This window comes from Eleutherodactylus coqui, chromosome 1, assembly GCF_035609145.1.
Source record: "Eleutherodactylus coqui strain aEleCoq1 chromosome 1, aEleCoq1.hap1, whole genome shotgun sequence".
NCBI lineage: Eukaryota > Metazoa > Chordata > Amphibia > Anura > Eleutherodactylidae > Eleutherodactylus > Eleutherodactylus coqui.
In genome coordinates, this window is record NC_089837.1 from 435,496,325 (window position 1) to 435,521,180 (window position 24,856).

The 24,856-nt window shown below is 44.9% G+C and overlaps 1 protein-coding gene across 1 annotated transcript; it reads left to right on the forward strand.

Moving 5' to 3' along the window:
• The first annotated feature begins 307 nt into the window (after positions 1-307).
• Positions 308-19,978, forward strand: NDUFA11 (NADH:ubiquinone oxidoreductase subunit A11). The gene is made up of 4 exons (XM_066582165.1): positions 308-465; positions 13,562-13,654; positions 18,563-18,685; positions 19,784-19,978. The coding sequence occupies exons 1-4, from the start codon at positions 387-389 to the stop codon at positions 19,897-19,899; spliced, it is 411 nt and encodes a 136-aa protein (XP_066438262.1). The 5' UTR covers positions 308-386; the 3' UTR covers positions 19,900-19,978.
• The last annotated feature ends 4,878 nt before the right edge of the window (positions 19,979-24,856 follow it).

Here is a 24,856-nt window from a genome sequence, read left to right on the forward strand (position 1 = left end):
TCTGTCTTCCGTTTTTAAAACTGAAGCAAAAGCGTGGATTGCTGCTCCTTTGCTTCAAACTTTTCAGGTTTTTTGGGTTTTTTTTTTAAACATTGCTGCCAAGGGAAAACGTTTTTATTCCGTGTTCTTACCGCTTCCCACAAGGGAACAGCAGGGCAGAACCAAGGGAACTAGTGTGAACTGCGCTGAGAGCGCCACCAGTCAATGCATCAGAGCAGCGGGGAGGACTCGTCAGGCAGCGCGCACTTCTCTACATGCTCTTATACTCGTGAACTGCACAGACTCCTCCCACACACACGTGACTGATCACATGCTCATGACATCATCAAAGGTCCTTCAGCTCGCAAGGATTTCACATTTACGGTGTCCTTGTCGCCTGGAGGAAAATGGGTTACTGGGACCTTCCAGACGGGACGCACTGCGCCCAGAAGACATGGCTGGTTACAAAGCTGTCTACAGCGCTGGGTATGAGGGGGCTGCCTATATATTAGTGTTGTCAGGGCATTGTGCTACCAATGTGTACTGTTCATAGTCCGCACTGCATTCCCTTTTATAGTCTATTGCTGGCAGATTATGCCCTCCAAGTGCTATATATTAACCCCTTAGTGCCACCGGATGTAAGTTTATGTCCTGGCAGGGTAGTAGTAAACGTACGTCCTGTAGTAAGCGCGGTTTTCAGAAGTGAGCCTGCAGCAGTAGCCGGCTCTGATTGCAACGGCGGGGATTGATGATAACACCAATCCCCACCTTTAACCCCTTACATGCCGCAATCAATGTACATCTATACGATTCATTACCATGGCAACGGGACACCATACGCTTGTGTCCGGGCCTGCCATGGTCTGCGATCACTGTTGCGAGCGCTCTTGCTTTGCACGAGAGAAGTACCAGAGTTTCTATAGTTCAAGTGTCCTACAGGAACATAATAATAGTGATTTTGAAAGTAAAACAAAAATTGGAAGAATTTATGTTTTCTTTCCCTGCCTTCCCCCCCAAAATTAGTAAAAGTTTAACAATACGCTAATGTACCCAAGGATTGTACAGTTTGATAAGCTAAAATAAGCCCTCATATGGACATGTTGACGGAAAAATAAAAAAAAATGGAAAGTGGAGCTGAAAATCCCTGCCCCCCCCCATCCCAAAAAACCAAAAATCGTCATTATGGTCAAAATAGCCCGTGCCTTTAAGGGCTTAATGTGATTGGGTGTTATAACGGCACTTTTAATAACCTCTATTAAATAGTCTCTTGTCTACTGTGAGCTCTACAAGCTAAGCTTATGGGCTGTAAAGACCGGTAGCTGACCCACTGAGTCCGGGGATAGAAGCCTTATAGTTCCCTGCCATTCCCCCTCTTGTCAGTGCTCACACTCACTGCTGAATGCACGCTAAGTAGTCTTCTATGTGTAGAATGGGAGGACTACTTACTGTGCACCTATGTAGTCTACTGAATGTAATCAGCGGTGAGACTGAGCGCTGACAACAGGAGAACAGCAAGGAAGGTAAATCTAACACTTACATCCCCAGACTCAGCCAGTCACTACTATGAGATAGCTGACAAATTCACTTAAAACTAATAGGAGGTACTTACCCATCCTCCGACCAGCGCTGCAGCCCCACGGTCTTCCTGAATTTCATTTAGGAATGGCAGCCACCAGTCGCTGCAGCGCTTAGGACCTGCTCACAGCATCTGAGCGGTGATGGCAGGAGAACAGTACCTAAGCACTTTGTCTTTAATTGACTGCAGTGGTCAGGTGGTCGCTATTCCTAAATAAAGGCCATGAGGATCGCGGGGCCGCAGCGCTGGATTGCCAGATCTGAGGATGGATAAGTGCTTTCTTGTTTCAAGAGAGTTTTCTCTATTTTTAAAAAATTGTGACACCCAGACAACCCCTTTAATGCACGGGCCAATCATCAGGCGTAAATGTTCCTCCAGGTGCCTGACAATCGGGCCATTGCAAAGTACCAACAATTGCTGAAACTGAGGGATCGACCAATGAGTGAGTAATCATCCTGTGTACATGTGACCGCTGACGGGGCACTGAGCGATAAATCACTCACTTGTACGAGTCGCTTTTTTTTTTCTTCAGTAGAATCAAAAACCAAGTGACTATCGGGCCATGTAAACGGGAGCTGCTCAATGTCTGAGCGACTCCTGTTGACTGTCAATGGAGTGGCTGGAATGATCCCCGGCTGCTCCGCCTCCATTCACTCAAACAACTAATGCTCTTGTGTAAAATACAGGAGCGCTAGTCGGGCGGTAGTCCATGAGATGGCTGTCCAGGGCATATGCGCCCAACAGTTGTCCTGTTTAAAGGGACCTATAGGCTTTCGGTTACCATGACAACCCATTAGCACTCTGTAATAGCATTGCTACAAAGTGCGCAGCAAGCACTCTCCCTGCATCAGATTCTGGTTAAAAGACTGCTGCCAATGGCGGAAGCCCAGCTCCTGAGCACCATTATGTGAACGTGTGGTGCTTCAGGTTAAACAACCTTCTCACTGTGCTGGAGTGTCCGGGATGTAAAAACAAAACACCTAACTCAAGGAATCTGTTTTTAAACTTTACTTTTTAAATCCCCCGCCGCTCCCTGTCTGTCTTCATTTTCCTGGAGTGAAGGTGTGCTGTATATCCATGTGACTGCTAGTCCCTAGCCTCAGTAATGATGCCTGCATGTGCGGCACAAGACTGCTTAGGCCGGTGATTAGCTGCAGGAAAGTAAGCTAAGACCAGCTTGGACCATTGGTGCTGCGGGGGATTTAAAGGGAACTGTCACCAACTAGAAGCTCCATAAACTAAGTTATGGTGCTTATGCTTTAGATGCCAGGAGGCTGCAGGGAATGAATGCGCACAGCCTTCCGAAAAGTCCCGCTGGCTGTGTGCGCGCTGGTTTCGCAGGGGGACATTGGGAACAGGTGAGTATGAAGAGACGCCCTGGAATCCTCCTCCCCTAAACTACTGTTTAAGTGTATGATGATTATAGTTGGTGCCAGGCTTCCTCTTAACAAGTACTGGTTACTTTACTAGTATATGGCCTGCAGTTGGACTGATTTTGCGCACAACTCATTCGATATGCCTACACACTTTGTTTGTCTGACAGCTATTCATCTCAACTCCCACATAAAAAAAACAATGCATGGCTATGCATGAGTCACTGAGGCAGAGGGGGCTAAACCAAAAATAGAAAGCCCTTCACAGAAAAGACAAATCCCTAAAATTAAATGTTATTAGATTAAATAAAACAAGGGCTACAAGACGCCAACATACATACAGAAATATAAAGAGCGGCTACCCAATGGGTGTTCATAGGGAAGATGGTTCCCAACTCAAGATTAGAAAGACAGAATGAGATCAATGGAGTAAAAAAAAAAATACACCACCGATCTCAAACAATAATAGAGCTATCCTTGTTATTGAGCAAAAACCATAATATCCGTTCCATTTACTGGAAATGCCTCAAAATTAATACTAGAATAAAGGTCCATAGATGTAAAGACAACCAGATAAAAAAAATTATGGTTGTATTCGATAGGCAATATCTGCCATCCAAACGGGAAGCTACATCTAAATACCGTATATACCGGCGTATAAGGCGACGGGGCGTATAAGACGACCCCCCAACTGTCACCTTATACGCCGGTATACAGTGGAGAAAAAAAAATAAATTCATTACTCGCCTCCCACGGCGTTCTGTCGCGCTCCGGCAGGATGTCGCTCGCTCCGGCAGGATGTCGCTCGCTCCTCGTCCCCGGCGCAGCATAGCTTTCTGAATGCGGGGCTTGAAATCCCCGCTTCCAGAAAGCTAATACACACGCCGGCAGCCATGACATCATTGAATGGCTGTGATTGGCTAAAGCGCACGTGGCTTCAGCCAATCACACTATTCAATGACATCATTGAATGGGTGTGATTGCTAACATGTGCGCCTTCAGCCAATCACAGCCATTCAATGATGTCATGGCTGCCGGCGTGTGTATTAGCTTTCTGGAAGCGGGGATTTCAAGCCCCGCATTCAGAAAGCTATGCTGCGCCGGGGACGAGGAGCGAGCGACAGCCTGCCGGAGCGAGCGACATCCTGCCGGAGCGCGACAGAACGCCGGGGCAGGTGAGTAATGAATTTTTTTTTTTTACACTTTTTTTTTTTTTGAATTACCGGCGTATAAGACGACCCCCGACTGCAGAGCAGATTTTTCGGGGTTCAAAAGTCGTCTTATACGCCGGTATATACGGTAGGCATCTACATCCACAATAAAGAGTTGGAATCTAGTGCCAAATCTGAGGGATGGCCAATAATATGCCAACACCATAGATCGTCCACAATATACCAAACTAAAAAAAAATCTGTTTTAACAATCCGGAAAATAGCTCTCATGGAATATTTACAGTAGATTCCATTAACTATTGCAATCAGTGGTTAGATACATGATTACCACGATACAGTTTCCTTAGGGCTCTTTCCCATGAGCGTAGGCGTTGTTACATGCGCCCGCCGGTGCCATAACAACGCGTGAACAGGCACACAAATCTAACTCTTGAGCACCCGTTCAGAGGGCCCAGTGCATAGATGCCGAGTCGGCAGTGCTGTTGCCTCCCCTTCCCGTCTCACCTTCTCTTTCCTTCCCTCCGTCTGTTTTCAATTGAAGTGGGTGGGAGGGGGGTGGAGCTAAGCACCCACCTCTTGTCTGCAGCCAGCAATGAGGGGGCAGAGCTTGGCTCTGCTCCCGTTCTGTCCCCTCCCATTGCAAACAGCTGGAGGGGAGGAGAGAGAAGGGGGGAGGAAGCTTAGCAGTCATGTTTCTAAACTCCACCCCACCTCCCTTCTCCAGCCGCTGTCATTGGCTCCCATAGGAGTCTATGCAGTGGCCAATGTATTCCAGGGCATAAAGATAGTTTAAGGAGTAACTTTGCTGCCCGGCGTAAAAGCGCCCAGCGCTATATTTGCCGGCTGGGCGCTTTTACGCCGCAGGAATACGCCTGTGTAATTTGATTCATTGGAATCCAATGCATCAGATCAGTGTAGATCGTCCGTCCGTGAAAACGGCGGCCGATATACACTCATGTGAACAAGCCCTTGGACCGATTCTAATTCTTGGAAATCAAATATACTAAGAAACAATCTTAATGAATTATGTCTATTAAGTGCCTTATAGATCTTGTACAGAAGTCCAATCCTTAAAGGGGTTGTCCCGCGAAAGCAAGTGGGGTTATACACTTCTGTATGGCCATATTAATGCACTTTGTAATGTACATTGTGCATTAATTATGAGCCATACAGAAGTTATTCACTTACCTGTTCCGTTGCTGGCGTCCCCGTCTCCATGGTGCCGTCTAATTTTCAGCGTCTAATCGCCCGATTAGACGCGCTTGCGCAGTCCGGTCTTCTTTTCTGAATGGGGCCGCTTGTGCCGGAGAGCTGCTCCTCGTAGCTCCGCCCCGTCACGTGCCGATTCCAGCCAATCAGGAGGCTGGAATCGGCAATGGACCGCACAGAAGACCTGCGGTCCACCGAGGGTGAAGATCCCGGCGGCCATCTTCACAAGGTAAGTAAGAAGTCACCGGAGCGCGGGGATTCAGGTAAGCACTATCCGGTTTTTTTTTTTTTAACCCCTGCATCGGGTTTGTCTCGCGCCGAACGGGGGGGGCTATTGAAAAAAAAAAAAAACGTTTCGGCGCGGGACAACCCCTTTAAGACAAAAATAGGGAATTGATCATTACAGAGTGTGGGAGAGTCAGATCAGGTAGAGCGTAGGGTTGCAGTGTGGGCGGCAGTCATAGACCACAACAGCAGATATAGTCCATACAGTCTTGGCCTGTGCTTATTACAGAGTCCGTCCCTCACTATACGTACGACTCGCTGCAGCCGCACGAAAAACCACACAGTTGCACAAAGTCCAGTTTTTTTCTTTTCCTGGGTCAGGAATAGAGCGTCCCCTGAGACCAGCAGCTTCCAGCATTCCTAGCTGCACCTGGCCTCTCCTCTGTCTGCCACTTTGCAGACTTTATGGCCCCGATATTTCGGCCACCCTCCGCACCTGAGGAGCTTGTCTCTCCAAAATAATACCTGGAGTGGAGGGAGTGGGATGGACAGCCCCACTGCAAAGCCTGCCATCCATTCCAAAAAAGAACGGGCCCAAACATGTTTTACAAAACATCTCCAGCAACTACCTTTGCTGGAGATCATATTGCATCCCTGGTTTTTCCCCTGTCCCAAATAGTGAGACCTGAACTCCCTTCACCCAATGGGCGTAATACCTGAATCAAGGTGAAACATAGCGACCCGTCCAGGATTAACTCCTTCAGTGTCTCACAGGAGTTAATGAAAGACTGTACAGCTATGCATGCATGTGTTCTCATTGGCTTGAGAAGAATAAGCTGCTGCCAGAACATTCTAGCAGCGACTTACCCATCACAAAGGATGGGAAGACCTCCATACACAATTACATAGTTGGCTGGTCCTGCTGAAATCCGCAGGTTCGGATGACTTTCACAGGCATTTTTCAAGCATGTTCTGTCCCTCATAGAATGGCCGTTAAACCATTAGGGCTTGTGCACATGAGCGTATTTGTGCAGCATATTGTATGCATAAAACGCAGTGAATAGAACTCATTGATTTCAATGGGTTCATTCACATGTATGTATTTTTTTCATGCAATAAAGTCAATTGAAGTGAGTGGGCCAGCACAAATACGTATTGCAGATGCAAAACAATGGGCCCTTTTGTGTAAATATGCAGAATATTTATGTGCACAAAAGCCCGCAGAAACATCCAAAATACACAGGAAATTGCAATTTTGTGGTCGCATAAATATGCAGCGTATTTACACAACCGAAACCCATATACACTTATGTGAGAGAACCCTTCGTTGCAGAGACACTGAGGCATTGGTGTATTTGCATTAAGGTTTGTGGGCCTCCACATAAGTCAGTTGGTCCCCTCTAGTAGTGGTACAAGGGACAATGACAGCTCAGCAGTATGTTCAGGACATCCTGCAGCCACGTGTGTTCCTCTCATGGCAGGCCTACCAGGAGGCATTTTCCAGCAGGATAATGCTCGTCCGCACACACGGAGGGCACAGGAGCCCCACAACATTGTCACACTTCCGTGGCTGCCTGGTAGCCTGATTTATTGCCAATAAAAATAAATGTTTAGGGACCATCTGGGATGCCAACTTTAAAAGCCTACGAGTTTGCACAATCTAATCTAAAGTACACACGCCATACACAAGACCTGCGGCTGAATTTGGTCTGCCACCTCATTTTATATGGCCAGTTGGCAGTGCAGTCTGTAACCACTGACATCTTCCCCACTCCACCCATTGCTGTTTGCATGCGCCATCCTGTATGCACCGCAGATACCGAGGATCGGTGCTACAGGCTGAGTGAGTCGAGTGCCAATAGAGGGGTCACTTAATACTACTAGGGGACACGTTTACTATTGGAGCTACTATGGAGGACACTATTACTACTGGGGCTATCAATATATGGAAGACTTACTACTGGGGTCACTATTACTATACAGTCTTACAATTACAATCAGTCCTTTGAAGGCAACCATAAAGCTGATGTGGTACTCAGTGAAAATGAATTTGACACCCCTGATCTAGAGTCTCAGTTACAGCAAGTGTGGACCTATAGGCCACAGGACACAATACGGAACCTATATGCCTCCATGCCCTCCCATATCGCATCTTGCATTCAAGCTTGACTCTCATTTGTGTCATACGGGGCATACTTGCCAAACACAGCTCCCGTTTAAAGAAAGAAAACTCTTTTAAAGCTTCTTCCTTATTGGCTAAACTCTATTCAGTTTAGAAGTTGGCCATAATCCCATTTAATCCTTGGTTGCCTTAAATGACCTTCTCAGCACTAGGTTGGAGCTTAAACAGGCTTTTGGCTAAAAAAAATATATATATCTTGTTTTTAGGATCATATTAAGTGGTTTTCTTATGAAAATGCAGTTGCCTCTTGGCTAGGCTTTTGCGCTCCTGCAGGAAAGAGCTATTATCGGGACCTGTATAATATTTAGGGACATTCTGAGATCTACCTGTCCATTGACACTTTGTCAGCTAAAATTAAGGGGTATGTTCTCCAAAAACCTCTTCCCTGCGTGACTGAATAGATGAGGTTTTCTCTGAAGCAGGACTGAAGAGGTGAAGTTTATCATCAAGTCTACTCCCATAGGGAAAAGTCCTGTCCCAGATGGGTTTTCTTCCTGCTTCTAATTGTTCAGGGAACAGTTAAGGCCTATTCACACACAATGATTATCGCTCAAATTTTGCTCAAAAGCAGTCTTTTGAGAGAATTTTTGTCTAAGCGCGCTGCCATCGTACACTTCTCATGCACTACTTGTTTATCTCTAACTTTTAGCAAGCCCTATCAGCTCAGTGCATTGAGTTCTCAGCGGGATACCGCTGATAGCATTATTTCAGCTGGTATCCCGCTTGGAGCTCTCAGCTGGATACCAGCTGACCGTTCCGAAAACAAAGCAGCTGTATGCAAATGACAGCGGGAGCGCTGTCTTCTGCATAGAGCAGGTGCCTTTATTTACACACTAATAAACTCTTAAGAAGCTAATTAGCTACTTAAGAGCTTATGCAAAGTTATCGTTCAAAACTGTCACTTAAACTGTCGTTTGAGCGATTTTTGAGCGATCATCTTTCCGTGTAAATGTAACTTTATATCCGATTTCTCATTAGTGTTTAATCAAATATCTCCATCCTCTCTGTTTGCCAAACAGTCACTATCTGCACTTTTTGCTTGTTGTCGATTGATGTTCAGAAGACCTTTGACTGTGTGCATTGGGGTTTCCTTTGGCCTTCTCTTGAGCAAACTGGTTTAGGACAAGGCTTTATAGGAAAACTTCTCCCTTTTTAAAGTGGGCCTTCTGCTGGGGTCCGAACTAATGGAATTATATCGACCTCATTTTCCATTGGTAATGGAACAACCCAGGTTGCCCTCTATCTACACTGCTTTTTGACCGGGTTATGGAACACTTGACAACAGCTCCGAGGCGGAACTCCAGTGTGTACAGTCTTTATCGGATTTTAGCAATATAAGATTCGATAGAAGCTGATAATCTTTTGTTATACATCTCTTAGCTACATGCATATATATCATTTCCCTCTATATTTTTCACGAATTCCAGAAATTTGACACACAGTAATTTTAATGTAAACCTTTCCAAGACCAAGGCTTTAAATATATTTTTGCCTGCGGCCAAGGTTTCTCACTTATTTCAACAGTTCCCTTTTAAATGGTGAGGCTCTAGCATTAAATATATATGTGTGTATGTATTTATATTCCTTGAGACCTGTCCTCTCTATGTCCACTAAATCAGGGGTCCCCAACCACCGGGCCGCGGACCAAGGCCGGGCCATTGGGTGTTTAGCGCCGGTCCGCGGCACCGCCGGGAACTTTTGCTCTAAACACAAGGCCCGCAGGCCGAATAAGGCCCGCGGGCCGAATCCGGCCCGCTGCCTTGTGTTATGTGGCCCGCGGCGTGCCAACGCCGCTGACCACTGAAGCGATTACCAGCGGGGGCGCCACAGCTCCCCGCTGGTAATCGCGCTGATCCTGGCGCACACTGACGTCTGTGCAGCCAGGATCCTCTTCCCCGAGTCCCCTACTCATTAGTTCCGCAGGAGAGGACTCGTGGAGGAAGCGTTTCGGGCAAGCAGACAGAGAGCGACAGCAGGGAGGAGGTAAGTATATGGGTTGGGGGGCTGCCTATTACTGGGGGGGCTGCATATTATGGGGGGAAGGGGCTGCCTATTACTGGGGGTGGGGTGGGGGCTACTTATTACAGGGGAAGGGGCTGCCTATTACTGGGGGGGCTGGTTATTACTGGGAGGGTGGGGGCTGCTTATTACAAGGGAAGGGGCTGCCTATTACTGGGGGGGACCTGCTTATTACTGGGGGGGTTGCTTAGTGGGGGGGGGCTACTTATTACAGGGGAAGGGGCTGCCTATTACTGGGGGGGTACTTATTACAGGGGAAGGGGCTGCCTATTACTGGGGGGGGGCTGCCTATTACTGGGGGGGCTGGTTATTACTGGGGGTACTTATTACAGGGGAGGGGGCTGCCTATTACTAGGGGGGGCTGGTTATTACTGGGGGGTGGGGCTACTTACTACTGGGGGGAGTCCTGCTTAATACTGGGGGTGGGGTTGCTTACTGGGGGGGCTACTTATTACAGGGGAAGGGGCTGCTTATTACTGGGGGGGGGGACCTGCCTATTATAGGGGGAGGGGACCTGCTTATTACTGGGGGGGCTGCTTATTACTGGGGGGGGCTGCTTATTACTGGGGGAGGCTGCTTATTACTGGGGGGGGCTGCTTATTTCAGGGGGAGGGGCTGCTAATTACTGAGAGGTGGGGGCTGTCTATTACTGGGGGGGGGGGCAGATAAATTATATACTGCCCTATGTGTGTGCTGGGGGGGGATAGATTATATACTGCCCTATGTGTGTACTGCCAGGACATTCTAAATGTCATAATTAAATAAGAATGCACTAAACTCCAACTCCCTTCATAACCCCGCCCCATATAACCAAAGCCCCCGCCCATGTCCCGCCCAACCCTGCCGGGCCTTGTAAGAATGGTCTTGCTTGAAGCCGGTCCCTGATGCCAAAAAGGTTGGGGACCACTGCACTAAATTACCTGCCCTTACTGGAACGTACGATCAAGTACTTGGATATGATAATATCTCCCCTGGTTCGGTCACATCAATGTTTTGAAAATGGATGTTGTCCATTGTTACTTATATTTATACCAGGCATTAGGCCTCCTAAGATTTTCTTTCAATGTTTACAATCCGCCTTGAGCCGATTTGTTTGGAGGGATTTGCATTTTCATGGTACATCCAAGTAGTGGGTCTATCTTGAGGTCGATCTTGTTGAGCTTGAAATGTCTAGCCTCCTCTGACAGTGCTAGCTGTGTGTTTTTTGTTTTTTTTTAAGGACAAATTGGTAGTGGAAAAAAATCTTATTTAACAAGGAGGGCCCTTTAACCCATCTTATCCATAACCCTAACTTTCAGCCTGGCCTTGAGTTAGAGGATTTTTAGTTTGGTCCAGAGTGCACCAAGGTTTATGTGGATCTGTGGTGCCTTCCTTTTCAGACTTGCACTAATCACAGCTCGATATTCCCCTTTCTTGGTTTTCACATTTTCTTCGCTCCAATATGCCTCATTCTAATTTCACACCCCATTTAACGCCTTTTAGTCTTTATTTACCAATAAGTCACTTCTGGCCCATGGCCTCTCACAGATCTACGGTTGATTGTTGAAGGGATTGGTATTATTGTATCTTGTCACCACCAGGAAGCTAGGTGTGTGACAGGGCTTGGATGCAGGAACGCCCCTGTCACACCCCTAGCTCCTGATAGGGTGACTTCTTTAAGGTTCTATAGCTTCAGCCTCTGTCCTGCTTCTTGGCTGCCGTGGAGGGCTATAAATGTAAGCCTAATAGGAAAACGAACCCCTAACCCCCCCATGGCAGCCAAAAGGCGGTGCAGAGGCAGCAGCTGTCCCTGGCCTTCATCATTGGCCCATGTGCCCCTTAATTTGCACCCGCTGTGGCGGGTGTGAGCTCCGTCCCCGCCTGCAATAGCCCTGGTCACTCACCCAGTATCCTGCAGTTCGCCCCATCGGCACTTTGCTTGCTTCTCCAGCACTCCATGAGCCGCCCCATTGGCGCTCAGCAGCACTCAGGTAGACCACTGGCTCTGTTTGCAGCCTTTTCCACCCCCTTCCTCACTGCATCAGCTGGTCTGTCCACGGCCTTCTCCTCCCACGGCATCACGTGCCCCTGCGCCGCTCTGCACCGCATCTGTCGGCTGCCTTCTCCACCAGAGCATAAGGAGGCCAACAGTGAGGCATGAGGTTCTCCTCCGAAGTTTTAGGAGCTGATCATCTGTCAGCGGGGACACGAGCGCCGGTAAAGGGGACCGCAGGTGGCACACTACAGGCCCCGGGGACACGGACAGTGGGGCCACTAAGAGGACTGGAAAGGGGAGATGGCCACCCACACTCACAGCAGCGCTGGTGGCAGGGCGGCGGCGGCGGCAACACTCAGTGCCAGAAACTGTGAGGCTGAGGAAGGGGAGCCTGCTGTCCAGCCAATCGCGACGAGAGGGCATCACCGACCTGTCAAGCAGTCACAATCTTCTCTCCACCCCTACTTCATGGTGGTGACAAGATACAATCTTACCGAATGGATCCTTTTCCTATCATTCTTTTGTTCCTGACTTTCTGGGAGAAGGAACTAGCCTCTACTTTTATGCTTGAAGATTGGGATAAAGCATTCCTGCGGTTGTACAAGCTACCTATTGCCTGTAAGGCTCAAAAAAATTATAAACTACTGACTAGGTTGTGCAGATGTCTGGCACTTCTACGATGTATTTATCTCTCCGTATCATCAGACTGCGGGAGATGTAGCTCATGGAACTGTTACATACATGGTGGTCAGAAACGCTATCTTTTTTCTTTAGGGAGAGCGCCTAGATGGTGAGTGAGGAGGCTGAAAAGGCCATTCATGCTCTTCTGGATAATATGCAAATAAGGCAGATAGAATAATACCTCCACAGTGGCAAAAGATGGCGACAGCACATTCTTTGAAAAATAAAGTGCTGAACTACAATTAAAAAAATAAAAAAAAATATATATAATAAATTTTGTTATCACCGTAATTGTTCTAAGCCACAGAAAAAAAAGGTAAAATGTAATTTTTACTGCACCGTGAATGTCATAAAGGCAAACTCCTTCCTGACTCTATAGTGGCAGTCAGAATAATCCCTGGATCAACATTTGAAAGTCCCTACCTGACTCCAGGACCTCATCGGAGCCTGTGATCGGCTTAGTGCTCATATGCGCGATGAACGACACATGACCACTGCTTCCAGGACAGGACAGTCACTTTAAAATAAATTGACACTAGATCACCCTTTTAAATTCCTTGTAATTTTGTCTGGGATATGGAACAGCTCAGATTGGTCTAGGTCATCAAAGTATTGGCAGCAGTAGTACAACAGCCATTATGATTGTAATCAACTGGTTTTATACACCAACTAGGAGATATACCCTTGCGATGCACGGCGTTTTTATGAATAGCAGTCCTAGAATATACAAAGTGGGCCACGAAAATGAGCCCTCCAAGGCACTGTTACAAAAGCTGTCCAAAATAAAATCTGTGTTGCCCATAGCAACCAATCACAGCACAGCTTTCATTTTACCTCAGTTATGTAAGAAAGCTGAGCTGTGATTGGTTGCTATTGGCAACAAAAATTATAGGGGAAGTCTGAGTTTTCCATATTTAATGCCGCCAGTATTCGTCGCCTGGTGCTGCAGGACGCTCATGCAAAATTTCACTCAAAACGGACGAGAACTGTGGCTTTGTATACGACACGAACCAACAGATTGTGTTTAATACATAAGATTGTAAAAGCTGGTGTCACACAGGTCCGTATTGGTGTGAGGAGACTGGCCGTCAATGTCTATTCTGTAATAATGGCCCCCGTTATTTTCTTGTTTCTTTTACTGAATGACTTCTCTTGCTTCCCCCTTATCAGGCATAGTTGGCTCTGCTTATCACACAATCCTTTTTCAACCTAAGACTGTACTAGACGGGGTTCAACGAGCTGGAACAACCACGTTAACCATGGGTAATTAAAAGGAACTTTTTTCTGATATTTTGTTTGTGACTGTAATAATTTCTTTATACGTGCAGAATGTATAGTTAACATACCAGGTGCCCTCCTCCTCAGTGCTGCTGCCGTGCTTCAGTTCACCTATTGGCTGCCAGACTCTCAGACTAAGGTTGGGACATCGAAAACCGACATATCGAAATATCAATATATCACTAATGCTTTGGCGATACTTTTCATCGATATTGTTATGTCCGCTATATCGGTAACATCGATAGTTTAAGGCGATATTATATCGATTTTTGTAAAGAAGAGACGTGTCTTGCGGTCCGGTGACCAGATTCTCTTTCTTTACATTCTGCCCTTTCCTTTGTGTTGGTTCAGGATGTCGTTTTGCTCGCGGCACTAATGAACTTATAAACAAGTTCTAGAAACTTCTGGGAAGTGTGAGGTGACTCTTTGTCACCAATAAGGTTTGCTCCAGGCAAAACGACTCTCAGAAACAGTGGGGTCTTCGGCCCCTTCTCCACATGCGTTTGTTCATCGCGTTAGTCGCATGTTCTGAATGCTTGTGTCTAGCGCGATGGCTGTGGGCAATGCTTTCTAAGTGAAAGCATTTCCACATGCAGATGGAGGGCTGCGCTGAACGCACGAAGGTCGCGTCCAGAAAAGGAAACGCGACATGTCGTGCGTTCAGTGTCTAACGCGAACGCAGTGCCCATAGAAAAGCTAGGAGACCCATCTAATGCAATTACAATTGCGTTCGCGTTACCAGGCCCCAATCTTTCTAATAATAATATCTTTCTGTAGTTGCTATTTCGGTTCCTGCAGAAAGAATGTTTTTTCAAAAGCTGGTGAAATTCTGTCTGCTCGAAGGAGCATTTTGAATGGAGAGCATGCGAGCAAATTAATATTTCTTGGCTCATTAGACAACAATTATTGGGGCCAATGATAAAAAACTTCTTTTCATATACCTAATTTTAATTATATGTTTCATCTGTAATTTTTTATTTTCATCTGTAAGGCCGCCTGCAGACAGCCGGGTCAGATCCCGCTGCGAGAATTCTCACAGCGGGACCAGACCAGAGCCCCTGCAGAGACCAGCGCAGCACTCACCTCTCCTGCGGCTCCGGCTCTTTGATGTGCCGGCCAGCCGGTGCATGTGCAGGGCGGAGCCGGCGGCCGGGCAGTGACATTTCTATGCGGGGCTCTGTGAGCCCTGCACAAAAATGGAGCATGCCGCAAAATCACGCGCGGACAAATCGCAGCAATCTGTCTAGGATTGCTTTTTCTAACGTAATCCTATGGCAGCTTCCACGGGCAGAAATTCTGTGGGAAATCCTGCCACACAATTTCTGCCTGTGTGCAGGGGGCCTAAGTTTAATTGCTTTTCATTATGTTATTAATAGTTATAAGTTACTATTAAATTCATCAGTTTAAAGTTTTAAAAGAAAACTATAATATTTCTTGTTGATTGTGTTGCTTTATTAACCCTAGACCTGTTTTATTTTTATACAGCATTTTAAAAAGTCGATTATATCGAACTATCCATAGTTTTCCACCGATATTTTACAATAATCGATAGTTTGTTCAGCGATAGTCGATACTATCAACTATCGATATTTTTGTGTCTATGTCCCAACCCTATCTCAGAGTACCCCTACATACAGTGTGCGGTATAAGACCTCCCTCTTGTTGCATAAGAGACTGGGAATGGGATGAACCACCGAAGTAACATTGAAAAGGAAAGTACCTGGTATATTGACTATGCATTCTGCATGTATAGTGACACACTGAACCAGTGGGTTGCTTTAATGTGAATAAATGTTTCTAAAGGTATTACTGTTGTACGGACCTCAATTTGCTTACTAAAAGTGTAATACAGACAATTTTTTTTTTTTTTGTCCTCATAACAGTCAAAATAATTGGTCTATAAACTATAATGGTAAACGGGGTTATGGGGGATTCAGCTTCTCTGCACTATGGCGTTTGTGAGCAGCCGGAAACTACACAAATCTAGGAGCAAACCTCTATGTTTGGAACATCAGGGACACATAGTGGACAAAATACTGCAATATGCTGCTCTATTTTATTGAGTAAAATGTTGGGGGGGCAACCCAATGGGCCCAATAACAGTCAGTAGGGCACCATACGTGCCCGTCCTGTGCCAGATCTCAATTTTTTCAAGCTCCTATAAGAACTAAAAAATCAAAATTTATGCACCTTAGCTCCAGAAACACTCAACAGAAAACGATGCTCAAGAAGTCATTCGTAACCCAAAAAGGTGCCAATGAAATAATTAGTTTGGCCCATTAAAAACAAGCTGTCATGGTGCGTTGCCACTACCCATCTGCTCCTGGGCTTGCGGTCGGATGCCACAGTCTATCATATTGTGCATGGCGCCACTCCATTTCGGCTTACTAGGTGTCTATCAGTAGAGCCCATACATGCTCCCGCCTTCTCTTTAAGGGCCAGCATATGTTCTGTAATTCCATCCCCCTACCAATCACCAGCCATCATTTACTATATTAGGTATTCCCCACCACCACATGGTGACACAAAAAGAATGTATTCATACTTCATTAGTGGTTACCTATGCCCTTTTTAAAAATCTTAATTGAATTATGTCTGTATCTAAAGCCACCATGTGGTTATCAGGAGAGTCCAAAAAAATGGTGAAGGGACGCTTGGCTTTCGAGCACCAATGTTCATGCTTTAGTTGGCTGAAATCAGAAGTGTCTGGATGTTAATGGTGGCCACTTTGAGCATCTAATGTGATTGCAGAAGTCGAATATGACTTAAAGCTATCCTTTGATAGCTGTATGAATCTAGTAATAAAACTTATGTTGAAGCATGTATACACTTTCTAGGACGCCCTATATTGGGTATTTTCGCAGTTATACTAATCCACAAAATAATGTCAGCATATCATTTATATTGCATGTTGAATGGTGTTTTTTGTACACCTGAGCTATTAAAATGCAATTAAGTGATCAAAAAGTCTTATTTATAAAAGGAAGAGCTTTTCATACTCTCCAGAAGAATATTCCTGGCCAGGAGATGTTACATAAGCCCCTATTGCAAAAGCTAGCTTGGCTATCTTCACCCCATGAGCACATCGTCACATCATACAAGTGTTCTTGGCAAGCTTGGTGTCCTAAGCGTCACATTTACCCAGGAGAATAATCCAACATGTCCAATCTTTGTCTGCTGTTGGTCACTTGAATTGAACTTCAGTATGAAGCACAGCAGAACTGCAGGGAAAGGGAAGTGGCCTCTGATCAATAGGGATTCAGACAACTACTGACTGCTTATGATGGAACATTATTGGCATAAAATGGAAACATGACTAGTTTTAAGTAAAAATAACTTAAGAGTTTATCCCTTAAAAAGCAAGTTATCACCAACAGGATAATGGAAAACTTGCTTATTGGTGGGCATCCAACATTCGGTGCCCCCACCACCTAGAACAGGGGTCCAGAGCATCCCACAGTGAAAACAGGTGGTATCACTGATGCTTCATTCATTTCAATGGGACTGTTAGATATAGTTGAGCCTTTGAACCCCACTATCTCTGGCAGTACCAGTAACAGTTTTATATAACAGCGGTCTCGTAGGACCAAACATTAATGCAAATTAACAAATAGAAACTGAGCAAAATAAGCTTTCAGTTCGAATGTTCAGTCCCTGTCTATCATACAACATCAGACCATCAACATTTGTGGAAATGAAATTGGCACTGGGCCACTGAACAAAGACACGAGTTTGACCTGGACTTTTAATGTACTACATGCTTGTCCATTCATTTTTGGGACTCCTTTAACCCATTAAGGACCAAGCGAGGTAAATATACGGCACTTGGTCCTGGGCTTAAATCCCCGCCGATAGTAAAATTACTGAGGGGATTTAAGCCTGCTGCCTCTTCAATCAATCAGAGGCAGGATGGGCTGTCAGCTGTTAGTAACAGCTGATAACCCAGAGGAGAAGGCAGGAGGGTTAACCCTTTCTGCCTTTTCCTTTCCCAAGTACACAGTGCTTAATGAGTGCTGTGTACATGAAAGTGTAACTTCCATTATGGGAGCCGGAAAGGGGGAGGGGGGAGTTATATGACTGCTGGGGTTCCCTGCTACAGCAGATCTACAGGGTCATACTAGACCCTGATCACCTCTGTCAGTGACTAATGTCACTACAGGGGATGTTTTCCCCTGTCTTGGGGCTCCTATGGATGCCCCAACTGCAGTGGTAAAGTGTCAAATTTGAAAAAAAAAAAATGTCCCCCAGAGGTCTTATATGACGTCACGGGGGATATAGATGGCAAAAACCATAATTGCATACACAAGTATAAACATAAGAAAGAAAATAACCCAAAATCGAAGCCAACTAAAACCGTCGCTATAAGCACCCTGTAATCCAAAACCATACATATTATATATCAAAACGTCCGAAACAAATAGAGGAACCCGTTCTCATACTTTATTTTAGCATAAATATACTATAAAAATAACTATAAATGTAAAAAAAAATCAGTTTTGTTTTAGCTTTTTACCCCCAATAAAACTAAAAAAAATGGGGGAAAAAGTCAATGAAAAAGATATTAACAAAATCGCCCTATATGTCACGGAAAGAAAAATGCAGCAAAAATAATTTTGGTAGCTAAAGGAAAATCAATAGGGCAGTTAAACCACCACATGGGTAAAATCCCTAATAAATGTCTGGTCCTTAAGGTACAAAACAGCCTGGTCCTTAAAGGGTTAATAGTTTTTTCCGTAGTTGCTGCTAAATATATAAGGTGATATAAAGTATAGCCTGCCGAAGCTTCCCCAGTGATCATAGCTGATCACTGGGCTAGCTCCTATTTACTAAGATATTTTGGTGCCGAGCATGTTTTAAATTGTAATCAGTTTTCTTTTTCTTTGTATGCGTTAGCGGCACTTGGTGCAATCTTTGGGATCACTACCTGTGTTACAGCTCAGATTCGTGAGAAACCAGATGATTTGGTCAATTACTTTGTTGGGGGTTGTGTTTCTGGTGCCTTTCTTGGAGTCAGAGGTAAGTTTGCTTTTACAACATTGACCCTTTTGAGTAATGCTTCTAAAGTTAAAATGAAGTGTGAGCCAAACCTTCTCCACAGTGCTTGCCTCAATTTAAAGCATACCTGAGTTAAAGAAGTTTTCTAAAATATACCAGGTTTTAATGCCCTGCCTCCAGCAAGCTAATGCACTGGTTGGCTAACTCAGCACCACGTCAGCCAATGAAAGCCAGCGCTGGGTTAACCAATTACAGCCATTAACCCAGAGCCAGATTTCATTGGTTGACGCAGTGCTAAGTTAGCCAATCAGAGCATTAGCTTGCTGGAGACGGGGCATTCAAGCCCCGCATCCAGAAAGCGATGCTCTGGCGGCATGGGGGAGGGAGCGACAGCCTGCAGCAGTGCCGCAGACTATCGCTGAACACCAGTGGTAGGTGAATATTGATATTCTTTTTCCACTTGTAGTTAGTTTCCCCATTGAAATGAATTGAAACGCCATTAATGCCGAATGCATTAATGGCGTTTCAATTCGTTTCAATGGGGAAAAGTGCTCTGACATACCAGTTTTTTTTTTGTTTGTTTGTTTGTTTTTTTTGTTCAAGAGCTCTGTCACGGAACGGATTAAACTCGTATGTCAAGGCACTACTGTATATTGCAGAAATTATGAGACTAACGCAAGCAAGTATATGAGCATAAGTTGTCTGAAAGCTAATGCCCCTTCAAAGGCTGTTATAATTTTGCACAAATGAGTTTGATAGTGCCTCTGCTTGTGAGGCCTTGTCAACACTAGCGCTGTTTTAGCTAAAAAAAAATCGAGTGAACGGGCAGTTGCTCATTAAAACGGCTGCGCATTGAAGCAGCTGCGCTTAAAAAAAACCAAAAAAAAACCTGCAGCTGCTCCAGCAGGAGAAAGAGAAGAAGCCCCACTTCTTATAGAAGCGCTCTTTTCACAGGCCTTTAATGTGTGGAAACAACGCTCGTGTGAATAAGGCCTAAGCCTTCTAAGAAGTCCTAGCTATTCGTATAAGATGTATTAAAACCTTGTCTTTGTATGCATCTCTAAATGTCTATGTTGGTTTTTACCATTGTTTGCTCTAACTCTGTTCTACTATTCACAGCTCACAGTTATTCGACTGGCACTGGGGCATGTGTGGCATTAGGTTCCATAGCTGCTCTAGCTAAGAGCTCAAAAAGAGACGGATGGCATTTTATCAGATCTGAACCAAGACTCTGAAGCTCTCTACCGATATCTCCTGTGATTCTAGTGTTAATAATAAATATATAAATGGTCTGTTTGCCATCTTTCTAAATAATGGTATTCAGTAGCATTTTTCATCACCTATTAACAAGCAAGATATGACTGTTACATGCTTTTTTTTTTTTTCAAATAGTTTGTTTGCTTCTTTTTTATTATTCTTGTTTTAAGCTTTTCCGTGTAGACTAGTTGTTGTCTTGTCTCTAACTTCCTCCCTCTGGCCACCTAACATTCTACTGTGGACCAGGGAAGAGTTGGGTATGGTTAAAATATCACCACACCTTCATTATTTGCATAGCCCCAGGTGACTTTGCCAGACATATGAAATCTGCAATCTTCTTTCTTCACTTTCCTTCATAAGAAAGCCAGGCGGTAGACAGAGTATATCATGACTGTAGGAAAGAGTTTGACAAAGTATCTCATACCATACTTATTGAAAAATAACCAAATATGGGATTGACAAGGCAACTGTTAGGTGGATTCACAACTGGCTGAGTGATCGTACTCAAAGTGGTCATAAATGGCTGCACATCCCAGTGGAAGAATGTATCAAGTGGGTACCACAAGGCTCTGTCCCAGGCCCAGTTTTCAACATTTTTATAAATGATCTGGAGGAGGGAATTGATGGGAAACTGATCAAATTTGCCGCCGACACAAAGCTAGGAGGGATAGCTAACACTAGGGAAGAGAGAGTATTCAAAAATATCTTAAAAAGCCTGAACAGTGGGTGGCAACTAACAGAATGGTATTTAATAAGGAGACATGCAAAGTCCTACATCTGGGGAAGAAAAATTAAGAAAGTGCATACAGAATGGGAGGAATTGGGCTAAGCAGCAGCACATGTGAAAAAGACTAGGGTATAGTAATAGATCAAAGACTGAAAATTAGTTAAAATCACAGCAAGGGAAATATAAATGGACAAGAAAATCACAGAAAGTGCCAATATACTCACTGATCTACTGATACAAGAGGGCAGGTATAAATACTACTTATCCCTCAACATGCAGACTGCCAGACTGCTAAACAGAGAATCAAGTAACACATGTGGTGGGCACTGATGAACAGCCACTCACACCATCCTTATATTGAGCTGGGTGGTTGCTTGCTACTTTTTCCTGCACAAAAAAAGGAAATACTGGGCGTATTGTGGGCCTGCACGGTGCACTACACGTGCCATGTGGCTTGATTAAAGGATCTGGGAATGTTTCACTTGCAAAAAAGAAGGCTGGGAGGAGACTTAAAGGGGTTGTCCCGCGCCGAACAGGGGGGGCTATTGAAAAAAAAAACAACCCGTTTCAGCGCGGGCATAAAAAAAAGACAAACCCGATGCAGGCATAAAAAAAAAAAAAAAAAGTCCAGTACTTGCCCAAATCCCCGCGCTCCGGCGACTTCTGACTTGCCTTGTGAAGATGGCCGCCGGGATCTTCACCCTCGGTGGACCGCAGGTCTTCTGTGCGGTCCATTGCTGATTCCAGCCTCCTGATTGGCTGGAATCGGCACGTGATGGGGCGGAGCTACGAGGAGCCGCTCTCCGGCACGAGCGGCCCCATTCAGAAAAGAAGAAGACCGGACTGCGCAAGCGCGTCTAATCGGGCGATTAGACGCTGAAGATTAGACGGCACCATGGAGACGAGGACGCCAGCAACGGAACAGGTAAGTGAATAACTTCTGTATGGCTCATAATTAATGCACAATGTACATTACAAAGTGCATTAATATGGCTATACAGAAGTGTATAGACCCACTTTGTTTCGCGGGACAACCCCTTTACTAGCCATCTACAACTATATGGAGGGCGGTCACAGTGCAGAGGGATCAGCCCTATTCTCATTTGCACAAGGAAAGACTAGAAGCAATGGGATGAAACTTTAAGGCCTCATGTCCACGGGGAAAATAAGAATTAAAATCCGCAGCAGATTTTAACTCTTCTCCCGCGTGCGGATCCGCACCCCATAGGGATGCATTGACCACCCGCGGGTAGATAAATACCCGCGGATCGTCAATAAAAGTGATTTTAAAAAAAATGGAGCATGAAAACATCTGGACCATGCTCCATTTTCATGCGGGTCTCCCGCGGGGACGGCTCCCGCGGGCTTCTATTGAAGCCTATGGAAGCCGTCCGGATCCGCGGGAGACAAAAATCAGATTTTACTCACACGCTCCGGTTCTTCTCTTCGGCGCCGCGCCATCTTCTCTCAGTCGCGGCCGGATCATTTTGCTTCGGCCCGGCGCATGCGCGGGGCACGTCACCGACGTCATCATGCACATCCGCCGAGCCGAAGAAAGAAGATCCGGCCGCGGCGAGAGAAGATGACGCCGCAGCGAAGAGAAGAAACGGAGCAGATCGGAGGTGAGTTTATTCTCATTTATTCTTATTTTCAGCCCTCATGTCCGCGGGGCAGGAGGGACCCGCTACGGATTCTACATGGAGAATCCGTAGCGGATCTGATTTTCCCTATGGACATGAGGCCTAAAGGGCGAAGACACAGATTAGATATTAGAAAACACTTTCTGACAGTGAGGGTGATCAATGAGTGGAACAGGTTACCATGGGAGGTGGTGAGTTCTCCTTCTATAGAAATGTGTTCTAACAAAGGCTGGACAAATATCTGTCTGAGATTATTAGGGGAATGCTGCATTGAGCAGGGGGGTTGGACGAGTCCACCTCAATTTTTTTTATTTTTTTTTTAATATAGCCAATTACTGCTTCTTTCCTGCCTTCGTTTATTATTATTATTTGTAATCCCCATGTAGCAGAAAATTGTGTGGATAGCCCGCAATGAAATCTCTGCATCAAAACCATGACAAAAAAGTATCAAATTCCACGCTATTGTTGTGGATGTTGATGCGAATCCACAGCAGATTTCACCCTTGCAATTGAAGGGGTGAAATCTGCTGCAGATTCAAATCAAAAACCATGTCCAAAAACCACAAAAGTAAAAAAAAAAAAAAAAAAAAAAGTTTTTTGACTTTTTCTTTTTTTTGTTGCGGAGTTTCCTTTGTGGACAGTCTGCCCCTTTGATTTTACATGCTCTATTTTGTTCTTTTATTGCTCCATTTACACGTTTTTATTGAGACATAATGCTCACAGTATTTCATGATTTTAAAAATTTCCTGTTTTTGTCTGTCCTCAAAAACAGGAGTGCAATGTCCGAGAGAAGTTTAGTATTTTGTTGTCTTACTGATAGCTGCCATTCAGCTACAACAACCGAGATCGATGATCACATCGATCTCTGCTTTTAACCCCCTCCATGCCGTGATCTGTGTAGATCGCCGCATGTAAAGGGTTCACAGAGGAAGCATGCTCCCTCTGTGACTTCATCAGACCCCTGCGATATAATTGTGGAAGGTCGATGAGTTGCCATGGCAACAAGACATCAGATACTAGCGTCCTAGCTTGCCATTGTAAGCAATAAGGCATTGCAGTACAGAAGTCATGCAATGTATTATTATAGCAATCAGAGCTGTTATGGTTCAATTTCCCTATAGGAACAATAAAAGATATATTCTAAAAAACCCTATTTTACAGACTTTCGCCTAATTTGTATAAAAAATTTTTTTCAAATACCACATATTTGGTATCATCGTATCTGTAACAATCTGCACCATAAATTGAACACACTATTTATCCTGCATGACAAAAAATGTAAGAAGAAATCTAGGCAAATGCTTATTTTGTTTCTTTTGCCTCCCTAAAATGCAAAAAAAACAAAAATGTATGTACCAATAAAACTACCTCATTACACAAAAAACAAGCTGTCACAGAGCTCCGCCCATGGAAAAATAAAGCTATGGGACTTTGAATACAGCAATATAGAAAAAATAATAATTTCCCAAAAGTATGTATTGTGGAAAAATCTAAAAAAAAATTGTAATTTTGGTATCGTCGTAATCCTACTTACCAACAGAAAAAATGTATCATGTCATTTATGCTATGTCATTACAAGAAAAAATGTATCATGTCATTTATGCTATGTCATTACAGCTGTAAAAAAAAAAAAAAAAACTGGCAGAAATGTTTATTCTCCCTGCTCTAAAAAAAGAACTGAAACGTTTTGCAATACATTATATGTACCCAAAAATGGTACCAATAAAAACTACAGTTTACAATGCAAAAAACAAGGCCTCATACAGCCATATAGACTTAAAATAAAAAAGTGATGACTTTTGAAAAATAGAGGTGAAAACAGCCCCAAAATCGTTGAGTCCTTATGGCTTCCTCAAGGCTAGTTTCACATGGATGAGGGCGATATAGGGCAGTGAATCACTGGATGTGAGGCTTTTCATGTGAAAACAGCCTTGCATTACTGCCATGGCAGTGGATCGTGTAGTTTTCCCATTGCTTTTAACCCCTTGAGTGGCTTGTCCAGAAATTTTCCGGGACGAGCTCCACTGCCCATAGCGAAGATTTCCGGGCTATGTTTCACTATGGGAGCTGCAGAGCACACTGCCATAAGCTGTGGCAGTGTGCTCTGCCTGCACAGACCCACACAGAGCAGTGCAGGACTTTGAAAAACAGAAGCAGGAAGATATTGCCGATCTGCCAGCAATCTCCCGCTTCTATTTTCAAAGTCCTGCACTGCTTTGTTTACAGGTTGAGCTGGTGCTTGGCTGTCAGAAGACAGCCAGGCACCAGCCCTTACACAGCAGAGAATGGAGAAAACCTCTATCTGCTGTTAACCCTTTACATGCCGTTGTCTATAGGACCACAGCATGTAAAGGGCTGACAGAGGGAGGGGGCTCCCTCTGTCAGAGGATAGCCGGGCACCAGCTTTTACACAGCAGAGAATGGAGAAAACCTCCGATCTCTGCTGTGTTAACCCTTTAAATGCTGCAGTCTATGCAACTGCAGCATGTTAAGGGCTGTCACCATAGGGCCCCCGGTATGTGATCAGGGGGTCCTGATGGGTCTCTTTAGAAGTCCCGAAAAGGGACA